Consider the following 26,716-nt stretch of genomic DNA (forward strand, 5'->3'; position numbering starts at 1 on the left):
CCAAGTGTGAGTAACAGGTGGTGTGTTGGCCTGATTCATTACATTTATTAACTAATAATATAACTATTAACATAAGGTTATTCATTTTTTTTTATTTGAATATGAACAACTTGGTTTATATATGTCTCATTTCTAATTTTTTAAGAGATTAAGGACCAAAACAGAGAGAATATGAAGATTTTATTTTACTTTATTTATTTATTTTTATTTTTTTTTGGGAGGAAGAGAATTTGAAGAGATTAAGGAAAAATAATTATTAGGGAAGAACAAGTAAAGATATGATTGTACTAATGGTTATTAAGATCAAGGTGACTAGCCTCGACTCCTCGTCAATCTTTCAAGAACATTAATTTTTTTCCATAACAATAACCATGATGTATTTGTCTCTCATTTTGACTTCTTAACAATTTTTCATAATTCACACTTCGATTTGCAATTGGTAAAATCCATACCGCGTGTTTTGTTAACAAAATTATCTAAAAACCTGTACCACAAACCAATAAGGTACAGGGTTTAGCTCATACCATATCTCTAGGTATCAATAAGGGGGTCATATACATTCCTTAAGGAAACCAAACACATGGCATTAGGTATCAAGTACCAACCCCATACTACCTTGGTAACATTCATGGTTCCATATCCATAGCACTATGAACCACACGTCCAAGCTGATAATTCTTGTATCTTAGGACAACTTATACACATGTAAATCAAAGAAAAATTGACCCCCCCCCCCCCCCCGAAAAAAAATAAAAAAAATCCCCCAATCCCTTGTCCTACTATAACTATCCCGTGTTTGATTTTGGTATGTCCCTTGATTGTTCTATTTGAGTTGTTAACAGAATATACCTGTGGCTGGTAATAAAAACTACCTCTAATTTTTGTTCTACTCAATATTAATGGAGTCAAGCTAAGAAAACAGCCTTTTGTTATTATATACAAAACAAAAAAACATATCATGTGAGATCTTGTTAGCTTTGTTCAATGTATGGTATTTAAATATGAAATATTCATAATTTACACAATATGAGCATATATAGGCAATCTGAGTGAGTTGAACAACTCAAATTAACACAGACATAAACTGGGCAGTTCTTGGCTCTGCTGAGCTCCTTCATTCTTTAGTTACAACATTAAAACCTGGATGGGATAGGGTCTATACTATAGTTGCTTCCTTGTCTTTAAAGACAGAGAATGAACATGTTACAGCAAAATTCAAGTTTTCAAGCAATTGCAAAACTATTAAATGTCAGTGTGATGGAGTTCCACAAATATTAAGGTAGTAAAACAGCAAACCAGAGTTGTTTCAAAAAAAAGAAAAAAAAAAAAAAAAAAGAATCCCGAGAGGGGTGGGTGAGTTGATGCAAAAGATATGAACATTATTGTAATTCCTCCATATTGTTTTGGATGCATCACTTTCTAAATAAGGAAGTTTAAAATTAGATGCATCACGTTGCTTTTTAGTTAATAAATTCTCTCTATCTCTCTCATATCACACGACTCCTCTTTTCCTTTCTCTCTATCCTTCTCATCTCCACAAACTACCTAGAAGTTCGTGTTTTTAAAAATGATGCATCTTAAACGAAACAAAGGAAGTAGTTACTTAGGGGCCTCCACACAAAAATTTGATAAGCTTATGAAATAAAGTCAAGCACAATGAACCTGTCTAGAACCAGAAAGTACAGGTGACAACTCTGTCTTGAAATTATCTCGAATGATCGCAAAAAACATTTCGACATAAGCTGTAAGCTGTTGCTTGAAAAGCAAAGCTGGTTGCTTGGCCTCGACAGGGCGAACTATATCAATTTGTAGATTTGCAGACGAAGGAGAGGCGCGAAATCCCTAGAAAGTTAAATAAATCACAGAGAAGGTCAAGTAATGTTCAGGGATTGTTTTAAAATATTTAAGTAACAGAGACCAAGTAATATAAAGACACAAGAAATAATCTGTTAAACAAGTGTAAGCCATAAAAATCAAAACAACTCTAGCTATATGAAGTGAAGTTACTTGGGCCATCCTCCCGAAAAATGTTGGAGGCTGAGGAGGTTTCCAATCTTTATTTGCCTTGAAACTTCTTTGTAGCAAGAACAACAGTGTAGTTGTGTTAGACAGCCAATAAGCCAGATGACTATTATTATCTGAATTCTGCACCAATTACCATGAAGTGGTTGTCATGTTTCAGGGAGAAAAGAAGAATGCATAGTACTGAATATACAATATAAACATGATGTGTCAAATCAATAAAATTATATCTATTCTCCAGCACTTTTCTTAACAAAATATCCCTACTTTAATGGCTATGTTTCATACAGAGTTTGAATATTTCAGATCCAGGAAATCAACAAAATTATATCTCTTCACCAGCCCTTTTCTTAACAAAATGTCCCTACTTCAATGGCAATGTTTCACAGAGTTTGAAAGATTCAGGGATCCAAGGTCTTCGTGAGGCCAGGATACGTTACAAATAAGCTTATATTTCTGTAGTTAGATGCGAGAGCTCCGTTTGTATTATTTCAACTTTCCATCTAGGTTAAGTTTTTTGCTCTACTCAATTCTACTTTATTCCTTTTTTTTATTTTTTTTTACATATCTCCTTGTCCAACTTTTGTACCATCATTCTTTTCACAGTTACTAGGGTGGCTAACGCCGCGCATCGCTAGCCATGTCCGCCTGTCCGGGGAGCTCTTCCAGTTTGACTTTATGTCATTACTTTAGTTGTTGATAGCATTCTTGAAAAATATATAGACAAACATTTTTTTTAGGAGTATAAATGTCCACACACTATACTTAAGAATTAAAAAAAGGTAATTAACATTAATGATGGCAAATAAGAAAATAAACATTTTTAGAGGATATGACTGTCCAAACACTATTCATAAAAGTTATCTCAAACTTTTTAAATGTTAGGGAATACTAACAAAAAATTTCATTAGTCTAAAACAGTGCTGAAATATGAACAAAATATCAAAAAAGAGAACCAAAAAAATTCCAGGAGTACTGTCCAGAGAAATTATTTATACTTGTTTATATACCTGGAATGCAGAACTAATCAACTCGGTAAGCCGATCAAAAACATTTGTCCTTTCAGCTTCAAACGTTTTCCAGTGAAGCAGACACTTGTACATTGTAACTGCAGCAACTGGTTTTCCCTGACTAAATCCAGCATCTCCAGCTACGCATTTGATAAGAGAATCTGCAAGCTCCTGCAAACAAACAATAAACATATTGGTAGAAGTACAAGCTCTAGCCCAAATCAAGATAATACAGATAGCTTGTGCTGATATGAGAAAGAGCAAGGCTTGTTGCTCAGTCAATATAAATTGTTACATACACGCTGTCTCTCCATATGTGATTTCCTCATAGATTCGGTGCCAAAAACTTTCTTTGGTGTTCCACTTGGCAAGTCCTGTAAAACAAGGATATCTTCACTTTATTATCATACTTAGATACAATCATAGAAAGATATATGAAATGATTCATATTTAATGGCTTGCCTTGTTGGGTTCATTCACATGACCATTACTGAATGACTGAAAAGATCATGAGAGCATAAGTGCATGGAAAATGAATGTAAAGACAGAACTGTTCTCAAGTTTGATAAAACCTCCATACCGGATAATCTGAAAATTTGCTCTTGCGCTCAGTCTCCATGTAAGCTATCTTCTCTTCCAGCCTGAAAAAACCAAACCATAATAAAAATGCTTGTCTATGCAGTTAAGCCTACCCATCAACACAGATGAGAAATGCGACTGTGAGCTCCTAGCTACATTTCAACGAAGTACACAAAACTGAAAATGTGAAGAAAACAAAAGGAACAATTTACAAAGAGTTAAATTTGTATCCTTCACATTTTCCAGCCACATGAGCAAGATAATAAAAATAAGAAACAACAATGCTGAAGCCTTGACCCCAAAAGCATGGACCAAGAATTATTACCAGTGTCTTCCACTAATACATCCTCTTCATTCAATTCTATATTTCTATTTGATGCTATATGCTCTTGTAAACCAAATTTCTACGCATCGTTTTGACCCCTAGCATTCCTGATATCTTTGGCTTCTTACAACTACTTCAAAATACCCATATTTCTAACTCTCTACTCTTCTCATCGATACATTTTTGGTCGATGTCACACATGTCCAAAGCATCGTAACCTCTCTGCTGTCTCTATCAATATCCATCATTCCAACCTGCCTTCGATTATTTTCATACTTAATTTATCTCCTAAGGTGCCTCCACTACCCTTGTGAGTCACGTTCTGGTCAATATTTCAACTTAAACCCACAAAATTCTTACTTTTGTCTCCATCACTCTAACTTAGCATTAACCACAACTCTAGTATCATCATCAATACATGAATATGGTAGAAATGAGTGTGATAAGGTGAATGAGAAGTAACATTAGATAAGAAATATTTTGAAATGTAGAGATTCTACATAAGGTAAGAGAAGCATTTATCAAGGATATGATGCAAGAAACCATCTACAGTGGTTTGGACTAGTCCAACGTCGTGATCAAGGATCACCACAATGGAGGATCGGAAAAATGGAGACATTAAAAGAGATCAAGGGAGACAAGAGATGGCCGTGATAAACCATATATATCAAGGATATTAAGAAATTGAGTCTCCCAGATCAAACTATACCAAGGTAACAGTGTAGAAACAGATCCATGTGAGTGATTCATGGGGATGACATTTTGTTCCTTATAATTAATCCCATTTCCTTAGGATTATGTGTTTGAAATTCAGGTAACACACTTACATAAAAAGAAAAGGAGGGCTTAGATCCCAGAACAAGAATCTTATGGAAAGGAAACCTGAGATAAATGGATATTTTGGGTAACATAGCCAGCGTGGGAAGCAAGCAAGTCCTAACCCAAATTGACCAATGTGACAAAGTACTTAGGATTAGGAATGGCAACGGATCGGAGTCGGGTCGGACCTTACTATGTCCGAATCCGATCCGATTAACAAACGGATCCTATATTCACCTCCAAGTCCGCATCCGAATTCGAACCAACTGCATCCGAATCCGCGTCAATCGGTCTTGGACCTCCGAATCCGAATTCGAATCCGGCAAATTTAAATAGCATTTGGTGATTTTTTTTCCAATATCTTTGAAGGTTCAATACTTTAATTCAAAAAAATGGTGTAATTAAACATGAAACATAAAGGTGAAAGAAAAGCATGAGCCTGAAATAATTTATTAGCAAATTTCTTAAATTAACAAACAAAAATATAACATAGTATACGAAGTAAAATCAAATCTTAAAAATTCAGATCTAAAAAATGAGTACAAACTATATACATCAAAATCTAGAAGATGTGTAGCTTTGATATTTGAGTCTTCAAAACAATAATAACTCCAGCGCGGCGAAAACTTCTTAAATTGATGCTAATCGTATAACTGGTAGTATGCAGGTAAAGCAAGAGTAAGAGTTATGAGGATTGAGGAATGTTATCATGAGTATTGAGTTATGAACTTATGAAGGTGTGTTTTCAGTGAAAAGTAAGGAGAGAGAAAGAGACAGGGTAAAGAGAAAGAGTGAGAAAATGAAATAAAGGAGTAAAGAGGCGGCTTTTAGGAGGTTTAGGGTTTCTTATTGGGCTTTTATACCAAGTATATAATTATGTATCTACCACATACTTAAAAAGCCGGACTTGGTCGGACTCGGATCGGACTCTTCACAGGGTCCGAATCCGATCCGAATCCTATTAGGACTCGGACTTTTTTATCGGTTTCGGTTTCGGATTTTTTCTATTTCAGATTCGAATCGAACTTTTTCCTTCGAATCGAATCGGACTCGAATCGAATCCAGATTAAATTGCCATCCCTACTTAGGATGATTCTAATCCCTACAATAAATATATGTTTTGGAAAAATTGCAAGTTAGGAAAAGTATTTTAAATCAGCAAAATGCGAATGTGAGTCTGAACTCCATCTGTCACCATCTTAATCCTTACTTGTCATCTTGAGAAACTTGCACTAGATGTTAATGAGCTGGTACAAGAAGTTGAAACTACAAAGGCCATTCATAGATCTAGTAGGCAATGAAGGCCTTTGCAAGAGAATTGAACTTCGCTATCAGTTGATAATCAACAAAACCCCACTTTCTTCTTTTTATATTCACTTTTAAATCACTTAAACCCCACAATCTTATTTTTTTACTCGCCTTCCTAAAAACGTGTGCAAAAGGGAAATGGGACTTTATTTGAGGATGAAGGGAGTATATGATATGGTACTGCAATTTGTATTAAATATTGGTGGACTTTATTTGATGATGAAGGGAGTGTATGATATGGTACTGCAATTTGTATTAAAGTTGGTAGCAACGAGTCAATGATGGCTCCACTAAAGTGTCTTAAGATTCATATATGAATTTTTTGAGTCCACATGACCACTAAAGATACATTACTATCATAGCCTATTATATCAGTAGTTCCTTTACATACATTTATATAAACTGACATACAATTCTTATTAAAAAGCACAAATGTAAAGAGCTGTCAAGCACCTGTGTACTGCAATTTTGAGTCCAATCATCTTCGACTCAGCTTCTTGTGACTGCTTTAACCGCTCTTCACTTAGCTTTCTTGTTTCCTCATATTTTTTCTGAGTTTCGTCAATTTTCTGTTCCAATGAGCTTACCACTCCCTGAGAAGAAACGAAAGTATTGCAACAAGTGTAAAAAAAATGGAAGTTCTGCATGAATTTCACGCCAAGCAGGCCTACACAACGAAATCTCACCTCGAGCTCTTCAGTTAGCTTGCTTGTTTCCTCATATTTCTTCTGAGTTTCATCAATTTTATTTTCCAATGAGCTAACCATTTCCTGGGAAATTTACATTGAAAGAAGTGCCCAAATACAATTGCTCCACATGAATGACAGATCAAGAAAACTTACATAAAGATATCTTACCTCTAGCTGTTTATTTTCCACAGCAAGTCTATTTATCGACTCGTTGTCAAAAACAGGATCTTCACTCTGCTTGCTCGTTTCTGCATATTTCCTCTCAGTTTCATTGATTTTTGTTTCCAATGAAATCACCAGTCTCTAGGAAGCAAAAAAATTTAAATGAGAGCAAAACAAATGTAGTGTTACGAAATAACTGTAGGTCATGCAAGGCCATCATGAAATATTACCTGGAGGTGTTCATTTTCTGCTGAAAGTTTATCTATCAATTCATTATTAGAAACAGATTCTTGATTAAGCTTGCTTATTTTCTCATATTTCTTCTCAGTCTCGTCAATTTTCTTTTCTAGTGAACTTACACATTCCTGGGAAGACACGTCGAAATTGAAAAGAGAACAAACAGGAATAGTTCCATACATAGAAGACCAAGCAAGATACTTCCTCCGTTAATGGTTAATTGCAACAAAGGAATATTTTATATCTCACAAATAATACCCCTTTGTTGCATTAACCATTAACGGAGGAAGTATACAAAAGATACGTTACCTTGAGTTGTTCATTTTCAACAGTAAGCTTACTCATCAGTTCATCATCATAAACAGGTACTTCTTGTATAATAGGGACTTGGTCAGCTGCTTTTTTCACAGCTTCCTCACATTCCTTCATAAGCAATGTCTTAGTTTCTTGAAATTGCTTCTCCATAATTTCCAAAGCCTGTTGTAGCTTTTCATTTTCTTGATTCTTCAATTGTTCAAGATCATCCTTAAGAAAAATAACAAACAAATGAAGAGAAATATCTAATAAGTGATAAGTGTATGAGAGATAGAGCCAAATTGAAGACTCACAAAATATCAATTTTATATATGATATGAGTTTTACTGAATTTAGCTTCAAACATCTGTTGCTGTTCTTTGTTCAGAATATATTTGCAGGTAAAAGAAATGTTTTGTTGAAATGCTTGAAGGAGGAGGTAGATGCCAAGAACAACATATTTTCTATAAAATCAAACAATAAAAAGGTCTGCGAATTTTGTCTAGATGTATGCAGAGTGGGACAACCTCATTGAAGTCCTTACAGCAAGCAGTAAAGATGAAACCAGGTAAATCAACATAACCTTAACAAGATTTGTACTTTGTGTACCAAAATGAAACTTTGACATTCTAGAGGACAACATACTAAGAGTGTTAATGATTCTGCCACTTTATAGAAAATATCAATCGTGTCAAGGATGAAATACCTCATTCTCATGCAAAGACACTTTTGATAATTTTGGTAATAAAAACAAATAAATAAAAACTCAGGAGTTTTCCTAGTAAATATCAATCAAGTGTGTCAAGGATGGATACAGCAGGCAATACACAAAAAATGTACAGAAACTTATCAAGAGAAATTCATAATTTTTCACCATAATACTACAAAATTACTATTCATGTAAGAGTAATCTGAAGTCATGGTTGGAAACACCGGAGAATTCATGATATACAATAGTTAATGGCTGAGCTAATTATTCACCATCATACTAACCCTCATGCGTTTCTCTAACTGCAGTCGGGAAGTTAGTTCTTCAACTTCCTTTTCTAATCTATTCTTAGCTTCCTTCAAAGCACCCGCCTCCTTTGCAGCCTAGCACAAATGATCATAAAATGAATTTATAATTGAGAAAATTAAAGTTGAAGTAGCTTGCAGTTCAATAGAATAAATAGCATAGAATAAAATAAAACAGAGTAATTTTATAGATTATTATACAATCAAACATCAACAATTTTTGGTAAAATGTAGCACAAAAGACAAAGAAAATGTACTTTTCCACTAACCAGCTTGCATTTCACAGCTTTTCCCTCTAAACTACGAGACCATAATAAATATTGAGGCCATGGGACAGATAACCCTCAGTTCATAGAGTCAACTATATTCAGGACAAAATAACATCAACCTTTGCCTTCTCCCTTCCAAAATTTGTCTTTAAATCAAAGTTTATCCACTAATATTAGGCTCATTACTTTAATTCATGAAATCAAGTTTAAACAAAGATGAAAAAAAAAAAAAAAAAAAAAAAACCAATGACGATGTTATTTTGTTGACCAACACGCATTGTCCATCAAATAGGTTAACTATAAAAGACAGTTGTACAGTGAAACTATTCTGATTTCTGTGGATGAAAATGAACGCCAGTTATTTGTATGGGATGATTTGAGGCATTTAATTGTTTACATGGGTCTTTAACTATAAGTAGCCTACTCCAGTAATCTCACATCATGCAAAAGCAAGATTTCAACATATGAGGTGGCTAAGGAACATGCTGAAGTCAATTATATGTTGATTCTCCATTGAACTAGAAGCAAGGAAAACCAAAGCAGACGCATTTCATATCAAACTATTTCACAAAGGTCAAGAAAAAATCTGCTTAAAAATGTTCAGTTTGTCACCATTTTAAGTTTCCGTAATTCTCTTCTTGCCATTTTAGCTCGCCATGCACATTGTGTTATAATAGCTGCTTTCCTCATCTTTCGATAATGGTATTGGGCTTTGTACCTTCTACAATGACTCTGTAGTACACATGAACATATCACAAAAAGGAAAATATTAGTGCATGCTAAAATATTGGAAAATTAATGGATGAAACAATAAAGAAGGGCGAGCCATTTTAAAGCCAAATTAAACACCTACTTATCCATTCTCGAAAACTTCTTATCTTCTATGGGGAATTGTATGTTTTCCATGGAGAACATAAAGTCTTCATACACATCTTTTCATATGATTTCGTTTTAAGAAAATTGAACATCCTTTTCAGCAGATTTCTCCATGTATAATTACTATCCAGCACTCCATTATGGTAAGATTAATGGTCCTAATTAGCATTATACTCCCTCCGTCCACAAATAATCTTCTTGTATTCCTTAAGATGTCCACAAAAATCTTCTTGTTACTTTAACTAAAAAGTTTTCTTACTAAACTCATGTGAAGTAGACCCCTCTACTGCATCACTTTCTCTCATACTCTCACCCACCCTACTGAATTTCTTAATATGCATGCCTAAGCCTAACAAAAAAATAAAAAATAAAATTGACACACTACAGAGGGAGTTTTATTTTACACGTTATAAAAGAAAAGAAGACGAGCCATTTTCAAGACTTAATAAAACAGCTATTGACTCATTACCAGAAATAAGATCTAAACTAGTTTTCACAAACAATAATATACGTAAGACGGTACTTGATTCGGAATGTATAAATACACATAAGTTTGCCTTTTAGGTATCTTATAATGCTACTTCTGCATAATCCTTTCTCCTTTTTATGGAATGGGGGGGGGGGACTTCAAAATCAAACTTTACAAACTTTTATTGGGATATCTCTCTTAGAGAGGCACAATACGATAAACTTCTGATGAAGAGACTCACAAAGCTTGCTAACCAACTGAGTATGTTTTGTGTTTTTCAAGTAACAAGTAAGGGAAGAGCTTCCTTATTTTTTACACTACAAGCAGGTGTCTTTCTCATGTAACAAATCATTTAGGAGCATTATCATATTTTTTGTATGACCTTCAGTAGGAAAATGGGAAGTGTTTAAAAGTGAATCAACTTTTTTTGTGGTCGTGTGGGTGATTCGATTAGATAGAAATAATAGGATTATAAAAAACATCAATAACTTGGATTGCATTAACTTCTCTACATATCTGTGTACTCAGCTTCTATACAACACATGCTGATGGTACTTTCATTTAAAGATTATCACGTGATACGAGGACAATTTTTGCATTTATATTTTCCAAAGGACCTCTCCTCCTCCCTCGTACATTCTTCTTCTACCTACAATAAAGAAATTTTCACCAAAAATGAAAGGTTCTTACCCTTCCAATTGTGTTCACTAAAAAAAATGTGACATCTTGCCCAATATAGACTCCACCATACGGCTAAAAATTTAGTTCTTTTAAATATAAACTACTTCCTGCATTCCTTAATGTATGTTCCATATGACATTTCAACAAATTGCAATGCACATTTTTAATTATGTTTAATTTATGAATTATGAGAAGTTAATAATTTAAAACTACACATTGAGACGAATCTAACAAGATCTCACATGAGTATTTCTTTTCTATACAACTCTGCATCTAGTTTTTCCTTATGTGTAAATTAGAAAAGAAAGTTAAAGGAGAGTTTGTATAAAGTGTAAAATGAGAAATTGAGCAATTATTTGAGGATGTCTATATAGATAAAATTCATGGAAAAAAATTTCTCTCTTCAAATGAAAAATTCCAAATGAGGCAAGCATAAAGGAAAGAGGGAGTATGAGATTTTACCTGAATTTTAATTGCAGCCCTTGTCTGTCTTCGAAAACGAAGCTCACTACGAGCAGCCATGCTCCGCATACCTCTCTCAATTGTCATAGCAGAAGAGTATAACTCTAAGTAAGATTTCCTGGCAAGATGCCTGCGCAACTCCTTTTGGATTCTCAGACATGCTGCTTCTTTCTTCTTGTGTTCAAACACAGACCGAGCAACTTGTCCTGCAATGATAAGTTTGAGTTATTATAAAGCATACAAATGTGTGTTCATGTCCTCAACAAGTGCAAATCTGATCTATTGGCAACTACCATCTATAAATAGTCATATTTCCACAATAGAGTGATTTTCTTACAATGAGGATGATTTACAATTCATTTCAAAAATTATAACATTAAGGAATGGGCTATCTCAAATTCAAACAAAATTTAATCTCCTCAGAGCTCTATAGCCTTTAGATTATTAAGAACATTTCTTTTTTACACATAACTAATAAAGTTTTCCTGAAGCAACTCCAGCTCACTTATCATGCTTTGATCCTAATAATCTTCTTTACAAGGTCTTCATGGTATTGCATGCGTCAACAGTGGTTTTCGAATAAAAGATCAACCTCCATATAATCTAACAAGAATTATATTTGCCTTAAAGATTAGTAGGGTATTAATCCAACATTGGCCACTAAGTTATTTGGGAATGTTGGGGCAATACGCCAATACATATTTGGAGTTTTGAACTTTGGAGACTTTTGTAAACTATGATTATAGGTTGTTCCTTCTTCTCTTATCGAAATACTAGTTCATTTTGGTTTTTAAAGAGAGATGAAGAAAAAGCAGTTTGTTGAAGGGAACTTGCGTCATTCAAACATTGAGAATTGTAATTAACTTAAAAACAACTCTTTCACAATTGTATATATTGAAAAATGGTTGTTAATGCCATATTTTCAAGTATAATTAAAAGCAAAAAACTACCATGGAGAAATAAATTTAGGTTGACATCCAAGGATAATTGTCCAGAACTTAGGGTTACTATTGAGAATTACCCATTGTTCTTATAGATTACATTACAACTACATTCTATTATCTATTACTTAGGAAGTAGTACTTCACAAAGATCACAAATTCAATTTTATGTTCTTATCTACCAAGAATACATCTGTTACGCTCATCCAGCAGGCTAGCTAAGTAGTCATTGCTCTTTTGCAGTATAGAGGCCTATGTACTTTATTTGTATATTTATTAAGATGGAATTAAAGAATATTTCTTGAGTAGAGGTCCTAAACAGATATAGAAGTACCTCTGCAGAAGGTTTGAATACGTATAGCAGACAACCGCATTTGTTTGAACCATCTGTGGAAGAAAAAAGTCCGGATTTGCTTCTGAATTTTGGTAGCAGATTGCCCTAAAACCTCATTCCTGAGTGCATCTAGTTCAGCCATCTGGCCTGCTCTGAGAAACACTTTACTTATACCGATCTGCCATTAAATCATACTTAGAATGATCATGCAAGCTCATGTATTTAAAAACTACAGAATATACATGTATACCATTGACATAAGAAAATGTAATTTATGAAAATATTAACTTAAATCTATGGAGACAGGAATTGAAAACTCGAGGCTTAAGGCAAAGTGATGTAAAACAGAATGTGTCGAGTAAAATTAGGTAGAGGAGAATTTGGATGAAAATACTGTTGAACTTTTTGGGATAGCAAGTAGAATTGTCTTTTACCGAGTGTTGACTGTTGAGTGTTTAGAGTATATCATCGAAACAAAAATATGGAGATTTTGACCAAAGATATTTCGCACAAGATCAAACTTGGCTCAAAAAGGGAAAATTATTGACTCTGCATCACTACAGCGCCTAAAGGTGAAGTAAAAGTTTTATAACATAACTGTTTGATAAGCTTTACTATAAGGATAGGAATACAAGAAATTCACGATAGATCACGTTTTTTGAAAGAAAAATGTGGCAGATATGTTATAGGTGGATGGGAGGTAAGACGTGGAATTTGCAATTAGACATCCACAGTAATTTTATGAATAACGGACTCTTGTAGTTTGGACACATCCAACATCAAAAGACAGTTTTCCCAAGAATAGAATATTGTGATAATGGAGTAATTACAAGTCGAGGTCAACCAAGGATGACATGGATTGTAAGGGTGAAAAAGGATATGAAAAAACATTCGATGCCCAGGAGGCCAGGACCATCTCATATTGGACAGACGAGATAGTGGTGGAAAATGATTCACATGAATTACTCATAAAGATGACATCTTGGTTTGTGTAGCTGACCCATCCAGGATTATGGCTGTGACATTGTTTTTGTTATGGTTTTTGAGTATTTCAAAAAAAAGTTCACAGTATACAATATGATACATAAGAGGCCAAATTAGGCTTCTAAGACAACACTGGCTGAAATAGTCAATACTTTTGTTTGTAAATCATCAGGCAATTCAAAGTAATAAGCTACATTTGCTAATTTCTATTGGGCTTGAAAGAACCATGATGATGAATGGAACAACTATGGCTTTATGACCTTGCTATGAACTGATATTATCTCATAGAAAACCATAAGAGCTACAACATGGACTTGGTAAAAATTAACTAACAAACTTAATACAAAATACAGTGCATCATAATAGATCCGTCACACCTGATATCCGTCAAGCTGCACTTTCTTTAAAATCTTTCTACATGCAGTGACTTCATCGTAGCTGTAGAAAGCAAGTCATAGAGATAAAAGGTCATAACATGTAAAATGATTGTGAAGGAAAAGAAAACAACACAAACAAGAATCAAAATTTAAGACGAACGAACCATAGTATTAAACTTAGGTTATTTTACCTGCCATTCATAATTTCTGGAGCAAGAATACGACAACAATTTATAAATTCATGAAATGGCTTTCTTGTGGGGAATCCAGCACAGCTAATTCTTATAGCCTCCATGACCCCCTAAAGGAGATAAGCAGATTTTAAGAGTCCTAACTAAGCAACATACTAAAGTTCATACAGTGTAACACCAAGCGATACAATAAGCAGAAAAATATACCCCACAACGAAGTTGATGCAGAACATTACTGTTCTCAAATATTGCCGGCTTAAGAAGATTGTTAGGCTTTACACAGCGGATATAATGTGGCTCTGTTGCGCTAAGTGTCTCCAACAGTAACTGCAATTGGTGCTGGGTAAACAAGACGAGAAAAATAATTCAATATGGAAGCTTCAGACACGTGGGAAGCACAGATAAGAAAAGGTGAATCTCACCCTCAACACTCTCCAGGGGAGGAGAATGGAATAAGAAGAGAGAGAGAGATAAAGAATTAGTAGACCGACCTTAAAGCTGGTACCTATAGAGGAAAACTTAGAAGATTTAGCTGACTCCTCAGGAAAACGTGGAAACAAGCTTGCCACAAAGGCACATTCGGAAGCACTTAGAAGTTCTTGATGCTCTGGAACAACATAATCTTTGTTCTTATCCAAGAAAAACTCGGTTTGGTAGGTCACCTGCAGCATAATTATTGATAGATTAATATCAAGATAATAATTTTTTCTATAAAGCAAGAGACCCTACCATCCATTTATAATATTCCTCATCAAAAGTGACCTACCTCACCAGCATAATGAGAAATAACGAAGTCTGTGCGGGATAGCTTTGGTTTGCTGAAGCGTTTATGATTGCTGAATGTCTGGTACAGCTTTTCAGCAAATGTCTCATGTGTTGATCTAGGAAACATACTATGAGAAAAACAAATTTCATCAACATTGAAAACGATGATCTACATGTGTCTATTTTGCTGTTTTTCTCATTTTGCTATTTAAGGAGAGGAAGGAGGTTGAATATACATAAGTATGAAGACAAACATTATCATTTAAAAACTTAATAACTCCAGTACTTACCAGGCTTCGTCCAGAAGAGCAATAATCCCACCAGGTTTCTGCAATCAATACACAGGTTAAAAGTCAGGAAGTTTGCACGCACAGAATTCTCTTTTATCTTGGGTAGCAGGGGCGGGAGGCTCACCAACAAAAAGTTAAACTATTCGGGATGACAATTTCAGGGAATGTACCCAATCTTCATAATGGGAAAAACATAATGAGGACATGAAATAACATATATAGAAAGGACTTATTACACCAAAATAATCAGTTGTCCCCTCATTTGCTTTCTCTCATAAAAATCTTGAAGATTGGGATACATCTGATTTGTTTCTTAGAAAATGGTATTAAGTAGAAAAGTTTTTGTCTCAAGATTTGAAACATCAATTCATAAAGAATGTTCATGGAACACTAACATTACTATAAATACATGGCATAAGTATTGAGTGACCTGAACATGAAGGTCTGGGACACTGATTTATTTTAGAATCTTTGGTAGTTAAACTTAGACCTTAAGCTTCCAAGTTTTCATTGTGTAACAGTAACAAACCAGCTCTGTGTACTAATCAAAACAGGACAACAGCAGCGAATACCAACCTTCTCAATAAGATCAAGAACATCCTGGTTGTCAACAAACTCAATATAGCTCCAATCAATTTCTTCTCTAGTGTATTCTTCTTGCTCCATCTTAAAAACATGCTGCCAGAAAGGAAAATAGATAAACAAATACTATAAATAATAATTGTTCATCATCAAGTAGAGCTATCGTTTAAGATTTTTAATTGCATAAAATAAAACCTGATTAAAATGTTGCTGTAGCTTCTCATTTGTTAAATTAATACAGAACTGCTCAAAGCTGCAAAGAGTAAAATGAACCTCACGAATGAGTACTGTACAAAATTGAAAAAGGAGAGCAAGAAAATTTTCTTTATTTTAAAAACACAACAATATAATAAAACAAATGATTTCAAATCAAGTGATTGTCTTAGCTTAAAGTAATTTTATGACACGGCTGGCATAACCAGACCAACAAACAGCTTCAACAGTCTGCTAAAAGTAAACAAAGGGAATCCATTGGTCAATCATTTAATAACTGAACAATTGATTGTGCCTGCTAGCACCTATGTGGTGACATACATCCTTTTGTCAATCATATAGTTTCTCATGCAAAAAATCACTTTTTCTCAGTTCTATATGGTAAAATCATTCAATTAACAACAAAAGTGCGTACCGGTTAAGCACCTGTTGGTCTTGAATGTCTCGAAACCGTAAATGTCTAAAACCCCAATCAGAAATTTTGAATCAGGATCCTGACCAATTGAACTATTTATCTTGTTGACAAGCCTGAAGAAATAGAATGAAACCTTATAAGACTGGTTCATCTTAAGCAGCTTAAAGGTAAAATATTTTACCTTAACTTAGAATGTCTAGGAACGTACCAGTCAAACAACCTGGAGTAAACAATTTTGGCCAAGGCATCTCTACTGACAGTAGCAGCATCTGGATCCAAATTCTTAGTAATCGATTCACCACGAGTAAAAATCACACGTTTGCAAAGAGAATCCTCAAGTGCCTTCTTGTCACACCTAAACACAAATTACATGTGCATGAGCTACCTCAATAAGGTACATATAAAATAAATGTCACAAGTGCAAGAAGCTGCTTACATGAAAAGCTCAGCGGCTGTTCTCAGATGAAACCTAGATTTTTCATCTTTGGGTTTAGAGGAATCTGAATCACTCCCTTTTGCAAATTCAATATTACCTAGATGGAGAATTGCAGCCACAACTTTGAATATCGCATCCTATGAAGGAAATGGATTATAACAAATCCTATTTAGGTAAGAAAACAAATCTAAAATCTATCCAACATGATAAGATAAAAAGAATATCGGACATTTCTTTATGTCCATGCTACCTGCTCATGAGAACTAATTCCAACAACATCCATGGCTCTTCTAGTTGTTAAGTACTCTTGTGCATCATCTATGACATCAACCTCGTAGCAATTTGATTGATTGAGATAATGAAAAGTTCTTGGACTGTCCAACTTAAACCTCTCGACATCCTAAGTGAGCATAAATGAAAAAAATATATTTATATTATTAGACATGGATTCATAGAACTTGAAACAAAGTAAACAGAAAGCTTGCTGCAAGTATATAGCATGCATTAGAAAGACATTAAGAAACAAAATATAAACAAAAAGCTAGAGGGTAATGTAAACTTTTTTGAGCTTGTTTCCGACAATAAAACAAAGTTCAATTATATACAGCCAATGAGCAAAGTAATTATGAGTTATCAAAAGAAATTTTGACACGATACCCAGTACTACCTTGAAATTACAAAAATATCCATCAAGGCAACAAAGGAAACTACACAAACTAGTGACATAGAAAAAGTCTGATCAGTACGGGAGTTTGAGGATGGGCATAGACAGATATCAAGGCTCAAAGGTCTCGATCTCAAATATTCTTCCTACATTATAGCAAATAATCATGTATAAGATTATTGAAAAATTCCCTGAATCTATGAGAAATGAGATGGTAAAGGACGAAAGATCTAACTGTAAAATATTTTGTTTGCTTAAGCATATGGATAAAATCCTTACTAAAGTTTTTACTTTGAGACTTAAAAATGTTTGAAGGCAGTTCTGTGAAATTAAAAACCATGCTTTTGTTTGAATTTTGAGACTTGCTAAGAAATAAATTAATGCATATCTTCTGAAGAAATTCACAAGATTATAGTTCAGTTCTCAATCTTTCTTCTGCAAAGTCAACAAGCCATTTAGCAAATTCCTTCTCTCTTGTAAGTACAACACATAAGCATCACCATTTCTTTTCTTATCTGAACCAGCAATAATTCTAGCCACATGTAATAACATATCCAAACATCACACATATAGAAGCATCTACTCACTAACTAATTACCTCTTTTGGGGCAGCACACAGCATGTAGAAGCAGTGATAGTTTCTTTCAGGATCAGACACCTGACAAACACGAGATCTTTCTAGTAGATAAGTTCTGATAGCAGCTCCTGAAATCCTCCCCCTTTGATCAAATTGTATCTCCACAAACTTGCCAAAACGACTGCCAAGTTATACATTGTTAAAAGTCAATTTAATGAGAATGATTGTAGACCAATTTTATTCACAAGTATGGGAATGAATATTATAATGGAAAAGCAAGATAAATACCTTGAGTTGTTGTTTCTCACGGTCTTAGCATTACCAAATGCTTCCAGAACTGGGTTGGACTGCATAACAAAGGAGGTGAAAAAACAATATTAGATGTGATAAAATTAAATGAAAGAGAGTATTGGTGTTGGAGGACCACATATCCCTATCCAGATAAACAAGTTGACATATGCCACTTGTCAACACTAAGATCATATGAACTAATAGATTTAAATTCTAGTGCCTTTACCACTCAGGAAATCAAAAGGAACTACCTTCCCTACCTTCCCCAGTATCATATGCTTAGCTACATACTTAAATTAGCGATTTCTACACTGTTCTTGAGCCAAAACCTAGTTCTTTGAATCTCAGTGATTGCTTGTCCCCGTAGTAAAAATTACTTTAACACAATCCCCAATAGCTAGATATATACCAAATTTAAAAAGCCCCACAATCAAAAGTAAGGCCACCAGGTACTTTCTTAGGAAATGCAACATATGTTGCAAAGAAAGCACTTTGCCATGACAAGTTTTACGACCAATATCTTTCCAAACAGAAAAGTTGATTATACATTTGATCAATTAACCATGGTAGAGACCCTAATTCCTTAACTTTAAATGGTACCTAAGTCCCTTCTTACAGCAGAAATAGACAATGCTATGAGTTGACTACGCATGCAATGGCATTGCTCCATGATACGACTTCTGACATGAAAAAGACCTTTAACTTGCTTCCAGTATCCACCACATTCTTCTAAGAAACTAAGGAATTCGGAGAGACAGAAAATAGAAACAAGAATCTCATAGGGTGCAAATATTGCCTGTTTCCTTCTACGAGATAACAGTATAAAAGTATGTTAAAGCATAACAGGAAACAGCTTCTGCTTAAAAAATACAAGTTCTGGAAAGCTATGTGATAGATAGAATCAATTCTAAGTTATGATATGCTTTGAACAATACTATTCTACAGAAAACAATTATTTAATCATTTATACCTCTAGAACTTGCTGCTCAACAGTACGTCCCTCAGCATTAGCTCTTCCTCCCATATATGCTAGAAATTGCATAAGACTTTTAGTACTTTCTGTTTTCCCAGCTCCACTCTCCCCGCTAACCAATATTGACTGACTTATTCCTTGCTGTAACATCATTCTGTCATGAACATATGTAATTAACACCAAGGTTCACAGGCAAAATAAGAAGGCGTCTTCAAATTGACCACAAAAAAAACAACATTACCTGTATGCAGAATCTGCAATTGCAAAGGGATGCGGGCTTAGTTCACCTAAAGATGCCCCTCTATACTTCTCTTTCATATCACTATCATACAAGTGAGGTAGCCTTTGGAAAGGGTTCACAGCTATCAGTATATTTCCTGTGTATGTCTAGAAAGAAATTTAGTAGTATCAAACTTATTTGTAGGAGATGAATACTAAATTTTTACTATTGAATAACAAGATATAATATGTTCCCGAAACAGATAAGAAGACCATAATACAACCAGTAATTCAAAGCACATAATTCTCTATCCTGGTGGCTTAATGCTCAATATCAAGCAACATTGTGCAAAAAGATTATGTAAAGACTAAATAGCACTGATAAATATTTTCACAATTATGACAGATATACACTAACATATTTAACACATCAGTATGACTGCACAAGAGTAAGAGTTTAGATTGTGATCATATATGTATGCACATATGAAAAGAGAAAAAAGGAAAAATTGCTCATCACTTACATAAATTTCATTGATATCATAACGACATTTCAGATTATTAAGAACCCCTGGCTCATGTAGATAAGCCAGTTTGGTCATATCATCTACACCAGAAGGAGGTGCTTCGGGATCCTTTGGATGAACCCTGGATGCATTAGCAACAACCTGTATTTTTTCAAAGAAAATGTATCATTAATGGCGTAATGATACCAACTAGGGAAACAAAAGGTCCACCAGTGTTGAGAATATAGAAAACAGAACCAATTGCATTTTACAATGCAACATGCTATGCTAGGGAACGTGGATGAGGAGGACTCTATGAGCATTAGCAAGAGTCGATAGTTGTAATGTAAGTATTCAGCATATGACACTTAAATAAACATAGAATAGAAGATGTGTGTTTGTGCGCGCATGTGTGCGTATGCGTGCGCGTGCGCGCGCGCGCGCGTGTGTGTGTGTGTGTGTGTGTATGCGCATTATAGTTGCATTTTAGGTCATATTTGCATTCTTTCTTGCCTTGCTTTTGCTTATTTTACAAATTTTCTACAAATAGAGCTAAAGGGAAGAATTCCCTAAGAATTCAAAGAAAAAAAGAACCAAGGATGTTTGCTTGCCCCTGAGCCAATCATCATCTCATCATCATCATCAAACCCCTTTGAGAAGTTTATATTGTTGCAAAGTTCATCATACCTAGCTCTGCCATAAATCAGTCCAAGGGAATTGCCTAAGCTAAAAGACCAGCTCAGCCAAGAATACAGAAAAGGAAGGACAAGACCATGCATCCTCCCCACTCAAGACCACAAGCCTGTTCAGGGACTTCAATTTTTCAATGAGGTTAAGAACAGCCATGCAAGATTGAAGAACGACACGTTCCTCATCTCTGACCTTCATAGCAATGCCAGGGGAATGGCTAGCTGAATGGCTGCTCCACCCCTAGAACAAAGTGACAGCTATACCTCTTTTTTTTCGTAAGTTTTCCCTTTCTACAAGAAGCTCGCTACTCTTTGTAAAACAACATTGAAATTTTGGAAAGGCTTTGGTTTAGTTGTTTCTCACCATCACTTCAAAACAATTTATAATACGCAGTAGGTTTTAATTTCCATGTTATTAATATTCACTTATGTTTAATCTACTAGTTTGCAATCCTAGTAGTTAGTAGATTTAAGCTCTTAGTTCAGCTACAAAATTTGGTTACTGTTTATATTTTTATGACGTGTTTCATTGTTTAAAGTTCAGATCTTGTAGTTGCCAACATGATTTGTGAAAAGTCCTATAGGACTAGGGGTCGGGTGATCTCTAATAGTGTCATGGCAAGTATATTCCTCTTCCCCTCTAGCACTTTGAGTTCATTCTTGCATGATTTGGCAGGACCATAGGTGTTTTCAACGATTCCGGGTTTATGAATTAAGACTACGATTTGGAAAGACCCTAGGATTCGGACTAGATCCTAGGATCATTTAATATGGGACAATCTATCTTGTTAGTCTTGGACACTTACCTAAGAAAAGCACTCTCATGAGAAGGGGATTTCGCTAACCGCTAGACCTAGGGATTACCTAGCAAACTCGAGAAAGATCCGAGAGGAACTTGGGTGGTTTTGTAGCTAGGAAAAATTTCCTCTCTTTCTCAAGAAATCCATATGCCAAATATGAGTCCAACAACAAGAGTTGAGGTTAAATTGGGGACTTGGGGTAGAAACCTATGTCCAAGAGCCATGAACTTTATCATAAACCCAAATGGGAACTTATGGTAATACACAACCTTGCTATATATAATTAATGCATTACGAGGAATCCCTTCCCCCTAGTCCTTTGATTATTGACTTTCTCATCTAGATTTTAGAAACGTAACTTTTGATTTGTTGGCATTATACCAAGATCATTGTAGACCAACGCCTTGCTTAACCAGGTACTATGTATTGAGGAATGAGTAGAAAGGAATTATTTCTTAGATTGGTTCAACGATCTAGGTTCCCCTAAGCATCCATCACATTCTTTTAGATCAAAATTACTCCCCCTATCCCTAAAACAAAGGGCTCAAATCATCTAAAACCTTATCCATAATTAAAAGTAACATTTCACTTATGTATATCTTTATTCATCTTTAATCAACACAATTAAACCCCACAAAATATTATTTTTATATACTCACTTTCAATCAACCAAAATCCATTTTCTTATTTATTTTTTCACCTTCCAATAAACATGTGCAAAAGGCAAATGAAACATTTATTTGGGGACCAAAGGAGTAAAAGTGTCGTCATGGTATTTGACTTCATTGAAAGATCCTTGAATATCCAGAATGAAATACACCAACATATACAAATATGTATATCTCCACACAAACTTCTTACACATACCACAACAAAACCTACACTTTATCAAAATCATTCTTGAAAAGGACCAAAGGTAGATAGAAGAACTATTAAGTTTCAAAGAGATCCCAGCTTTTAAATAAATGCATCACAGTACATCTTGGAATCCAATAAATAATTTTTTTTCTAATCCCTTCATCACAAAATTGGAGAATTTTGGCTAGAAAGAAAAATGTCAAACAAGCAACCACTCGTTCATTTACTCGTTTTGCCTTACAAGCTAATATGAGTATAAACCTTCAAAGACTCATTCATGTAAATTAATTGATTCTTTTCAGAGTTCCCTTTACCTCCCTTTGTAGATTTCTTCATTTAATATCATCCACTATAGCAAAGAGATATATTATCTTCCTTTGTGATACCCAAAGTACTTGTATTAGATAGAGCTCCTTAAGACTAAGAGGTGATTGTTTAGGCATGAATACTCAAGTGCATCCACCAAAAGTTGGAAAGGTTATAACAGCACTGAAACCTCAAGACGACTATTATATTGCTTCCCGTGAGTCATTTAACTTACATAAGTTGAAAGAGAAACCCATGATCGGCGGAAGAAGTCTGTCTCTAATACTGCAGCTGAGAATGTTATCTGACTAGTATATACTATATACTGTAGCATAAATCAACTCGTAGACAGATAACATTGCATTTTATGCTAATTACATCAAATCTGGGCCTACAGCAGTGCTAAGGGCGACTGTAGAAATATTAAGATAGTCATGGGTAGGAGAGTACGACAAGCTAATGAAAGAATAATCACCCCTTTACTCCATTATATATATATAAAAAATCTTGCAACTTTTCTAATCAAATTTTCTACTCATAAGCTTAAGAACCACAGTAAGATTGTCCTAACTAACATTCCCCAGCATGGTCAATTACGTAGTAATTTTTTATCTTCACATAATATCGATTTATGTCATTAGGTCCTGTCACGGGTGTAATTTCTCTGATTAGGTCCTCTAAATGACAAAAAGCATGGTACATGTATTTCAAATACATTCAGAGAGAAAAAATACTCACAGTGTTCCCTGTTGTACAATTTACTGTAAGTTCTTCACCACTCACTTCCACAACTTCTCCATCTAACCATGCTTCCTCATTGTCCTCTACCCAAACAAGCGATCCGACCACATAATTGATACTTGCGGCCTGCACAATCAAAATAAAAATGAGCAGATCATTGTTATAGAACCATTTGCCGATTTACCATCAAATCTGTCTTGTGTAACAAATGAATGTAATAGCGCAACCAATTATGTATTACAGAAAGAAATCTTTAATTACTTTTGAACAGACATAATTATTTTTTATCCACTTACACTGAACATTATTTAATTTATTTTCCCACCAAAGCACACATATTTGTTGGGTTAATTCCTTCCAGCCTAGCACCGCCAACAATTACCATTGCCAATGTACATATTTTGCTGTCTGGTTAAAGTGAATACTTTATACTTGTATTACCTAATTTAACCCTATTGTACCCTCAATTCAGTGAGAAACATTCAATTGAATGTACCCCTTCATCTGGCATAAAAAGTACTCAGTGCTGTATAAATACGAACAACCCCCGATTCAGCACATTACCTACTATCATACATGCCAATCATAGAAAGCACATTTCTTTAATCAGTACTTTTTTTCTAGTTGTATAGAAAACCACAAATAGCATCGATGTAGACGGGATTCAAACACATTTTGATACTACCCTAAGACTTCACAAATTAAGCTAGCCAACTTCATTTCTTTTTCAATTAGAGGTCAAATATATCTAACGGGAAACCATTAAATGATCAAAATACTATGTTCACAACAAATTATTGAACAAATAGTCCAAAATGAGCTAAACAAAAATCTACAATTCAAGAAAATAACACAATCTGAATCAAACAAATCAAAACTTACCTAAAATAAAATCAAAATCATTCTTACCTGTTTTGGAAAAGTCCCCATTTCGCCTCAAACTAAAATCACATAATCTGACCTTAAACTTAATTTTATTTCATCTTTCTCCCTGAAAAAAGGTCGTAATCAATCACTATTAATTACCAACAAAACAAATCAAATTAGGATAAAAAAAATCAGAAAAATTCAAATTCTTACAAATATTAAATTTGAAAAATTAATGAAATGATCGAAACTTCGCACCTGAATGCCGATGAAATTCACAAAAAATGTAGGTGAATTAGCGGTGATGTTGAGGAGAGAGAAAGTTGTTGGATGATCAAATGAAGAAAGAGAAGATTAATTTCCTAAATTAATTGGTATTTTTGACCCAGTATTAAGTTATGAATTTTTATTTATTTATTTTTTTTTTTGGTATTTTTGGAGTGCTGCTCCATAACCATGCATGATACATTGATGCATATTCAATATTCATTAGCTCGTATGTCTTATAATAATCCAAACCGTTATTTTTATGTGCACCTTCGAATGTTCGAAGGTTAAGATCTTGTAGCAGTTAGGAGGAAGTTAGTTAAGAGTATCGCCATGGAAAAACCTTTACGGCTTTGATTATCCAACTTTTTGTTAGGGGCGTTAACAGGCCCGGTTAAGGCCCTGTGCAAACAGCCCCTCAGCACAAGGCTCCAAAATTTTGAGGACCCCTATTTTCAAAGCCCAACCCAGCCATAAGAAGGGAAAAATAAAATAAAATAAATAAATAAAAAATAAATAAAAAAAAAAAACTGATTTAGGCAAAGAAAAGTTGAAAGTCAGCCTCCTCCATTTACTCCCATAATTAATCAGTTGTGTGGATTCATCTTCCCATACTTCGTGAATTGCTCCAACCTACAAATTTCTGAAATATTTTTTTCCTAATTTTCTATCTTCCCTTTTAATTCTTCCTATTTTCTCATTTAATTTTATTATTTTACCCCCAAATTATTCAACTTCCATATTTAACGCTTTACCTTCTATCAATTACAACGGGCATGAAGTATGTTTTCTCAAATCTTGAATTGCTTTCAAGGAAAAATTGATTTCATGTTTTGCACAAAAACCCCTTAATTTTTGTTTATCAAGTAGTTAAATTTTTTATCCCTAAAAATTTCTTTTCAATCTCCTATTTTCTTCGATAACCTTTGTTATCATACACAAATTATATTTCAGAATTAAAAATAAAATAAAAAAAAATTAAGATTCATAGTAAATTAGTAATAATAATAAATTGGGCATGAGCTAAGCGGTTAACAAGAAGTCAAGAAGATGTATGTCATGGAGTTGCTGAACTGATTTAGCGAGTGGCGAAGTGGGTTGCGGGAAGCCGGCAAATTTGGCAATTAAAGTTGCGGATTTTTTTTTATTTTTTATCGCAAGTTCTAAATGCAGTACAAAATAACCTAAATGCAGAAATTAATTAATGATATGGAAATTATCAAAAGACTAAAATAGCCTTTTCCAAATAAAAAAAACTTATTCGCCCTTTCACTAGGCTTTCAGTTTTTACATTTTTTATTTTGCAATTCATTTCACTTGCCAATTTTTTCCATTTCATTCACCATTTTAGTCATTTTTTTTTTCCAATTCATTTCATTTCACCATTTCCCTCAAAATTCTTCAGTCTGAGCCTTAGCGACGAAGAAGTCGTTCACTGCTCATAAACCATCCGGTCTAATTTTTTTTGTTTAATTTTTTTGTTGATTTGTTGTAATTTTTCATTATAAGTACCCCGTCTATGTTTTTCGGGGGTAATGTTTACCCCCGGAAATCTTATCCGGTGGGTACTAAAGACCCCTGGAAATCATAGACGGGGGGTACTAGAGACTCCCAGAAATCTTAGCCGGGGGGGGGGGGGGGGGGGGGTACTAGAGACCCCTGGAAATCGTATATGGGGGGTGCTGGAGACCTTCGAAAATCTTAGCCGTACAAGATGGAAATTTTATTTTGTTTGATTATTTATCTATTACGGCACATAATTTCCGCACCTCAAAAAAATCGTCATATTGCACTTTATTATTGTCTTTGAATTTGCATAGTATTCAAGATTAAATAGGATACATGTAACACCCCAATAATTCTCCCTTTTCCAAACCACTTACTTTAAATAAAAATAGAGGAGAACCATTGGCATGTTACCGCCACGTATTAAAACGTTAAGGCTTTATCAAAGTATTGCAGCGGAAATCCAACTCAAACTTAAAATAATATAATTTAGAAAACCAATAAGTCAAAGCTTACAAATTGGAACCATAATGGCCCTTATCAAACCAAACCAATATTCAAAATCCCAAAACATAATTAAAATAGTAAAACATAAATAAGTTCAACACAAAGAACGAATACTCTCAATCACACAAATCCCTTGACAATGTGTATGTCAAATCCTCGAACTTCACATCATCAAGCTTACCTGTGCATACGGTTCCCCAA

The 26,716-nt window shown here is 34.4% G+C and overlaps 1 protein-coding gene across 2 annotated transcripts in view; it reads right to left on the reverse strand.

Moving 5' to 3' along the window:
- Window positions 1-25,272, reverse strand: part of LOC110700551 (myosin-6-like) — a 33,253-nt gene extending 7,981 nt beyond the window's left edge. The window contains exons 1-35 of one of the 2 annotated variants that reach the window (XM_021878134.1): window positions 24,494-25,272; window positions 24,278-24,359; window positions 23,366-23,494; window positions 19,993-20,136; window positions 19,491-19,636; window positions 19,247-19,403; window positions 18,274-18,332; window positions 18,007-18,166; window positions 16,995-17,144; window positions 16,745-16,881; window positions 16,517-16,663; window positions 16,320-16,421; window positions 15,876-15,933; window positions 15,675-15,776; window positions 15,099-15,136; window positions 14,810-14,936; window positions 14,535-14,705; window positions 14,251-14,382; window positions 14,044-14,153; window positions 13,853-13,913; window positions 12,492-12,669; window positions 11,217-11,422; window positions 9,341-9,460; window positions 8,439-8,537; window positions 7,461-7,676; window positions 7,145-7,279; window positions 6,921-7,055; window positions 6,750-6,833; window positions 6,517-6,656; window positions 3,613-3,673; window positions 3,495-3,530; window positions 3,332-3,406; window positions 3,033-3,203; window positions 2,008-2,145; window positions 1,663-1,842 (exon numbers count right to left, since the gene is read on the reverse strand). In XM_021878134.1, the coding sequence (XP_021733826.1) occupies window positions 1,663-1,842; window positions 2,008-2,145; window positions 3,033-3,203; window positions 3,332-3,406; window positions 3,495-3,530; window positions 3,613-3,673; window positions 6,517-6,656; window positions 6,750-6,833; window positions 6,921-7,055; window positions 7,145-7,279; window positions 7,461-7,676; window positions 8,439-8,537; window positions 9,341-9,460; window positions 11,217-11,422; window positions 12,492-12,669; window positions 13,853-13,913; window positions 14,044-14,153; window positions 14,251-14,382; window positions 14,535-14,705; window positions 14,810-14,936; window positions 15,099-15,136; window positions 15,675-15,776; window positions 15,876-15,933; window positions 16,320-16,421; window positions 16,517-16,663; window positions 16,745-16,881; window positions 16,995-17,144; window positions 18,007-18,166; window positions 18,274-18,332; window positions 19,247-19,403; window positions 19,491-19,636; window positions 19,993-20,136; window positions 23,366-23,494; window positions 24,278-24,298 (4,125 nt within the window). In that variant the 5' untranslated portion in view covers window positions 24,299-24,359; window positions 24,494-25,272. Of the gene's footprint in view, window positions 1-1,662; window positions 1,843-2,007; window positions 2,146-3,032; window positions 3,204-3,331; window positions 3,407-3,494; window positions 3,531-3,612; window positions 3,674-6,516; window positions 6,657-6,749; window positions 6,834-6,920; window positions 7,056-7,144; window positions 7,280-7,460; window positions 7,677-8,438; window positions 8,538-9,340; window positions 9,461-11,216; window positions 11,423-12,491; window positions 12,670-13,852; window positions 13,914-14,043; window positions 14,154-14,250; window positions 14,383-14,534; window positions 14,706-14,809; window positions 14,937-15,098; window positions 15,137-15,674; window positions 15,777-15,875; window positions 15,934-16,319; window positions 16,422-16,516; window positions 16,664-16,744; window positions 16,882-16,994; window positions 17,145-18,006; window positions 18,167-18,273; window positions 18,333-19,246; window positions 19,404-19,490; window positions 19,637-19,992; window positions 20,137-23,365; window positions 23,495-24,277; window positions 24,360-24,493 lie in introns of those variants that run through there. The other variant, XM_021878204.1, reaches the window with a different exon arrangement.
- Between the last annotated feature and the right edge of the window lie 1,444 nt (window positions 25,273-26,716).

This window comes from Chenopodium quinoa, unplaced genomic scaffold, assembly GCF_001683475.1.
Source record: "Chenopodium quinoa cultivar QQ74 unplaced genomic scaffold, ASM168347v1, whole genome shotgun sequence".
In the NCBI taxonomy this organism is placed as follows: Eukaryota; Viridiplantae; Streptophyta; class Magnoliopsida; order Caryophyllales; family Amaranthaceae; genus Chenopodium; species Chenopodium quinoa.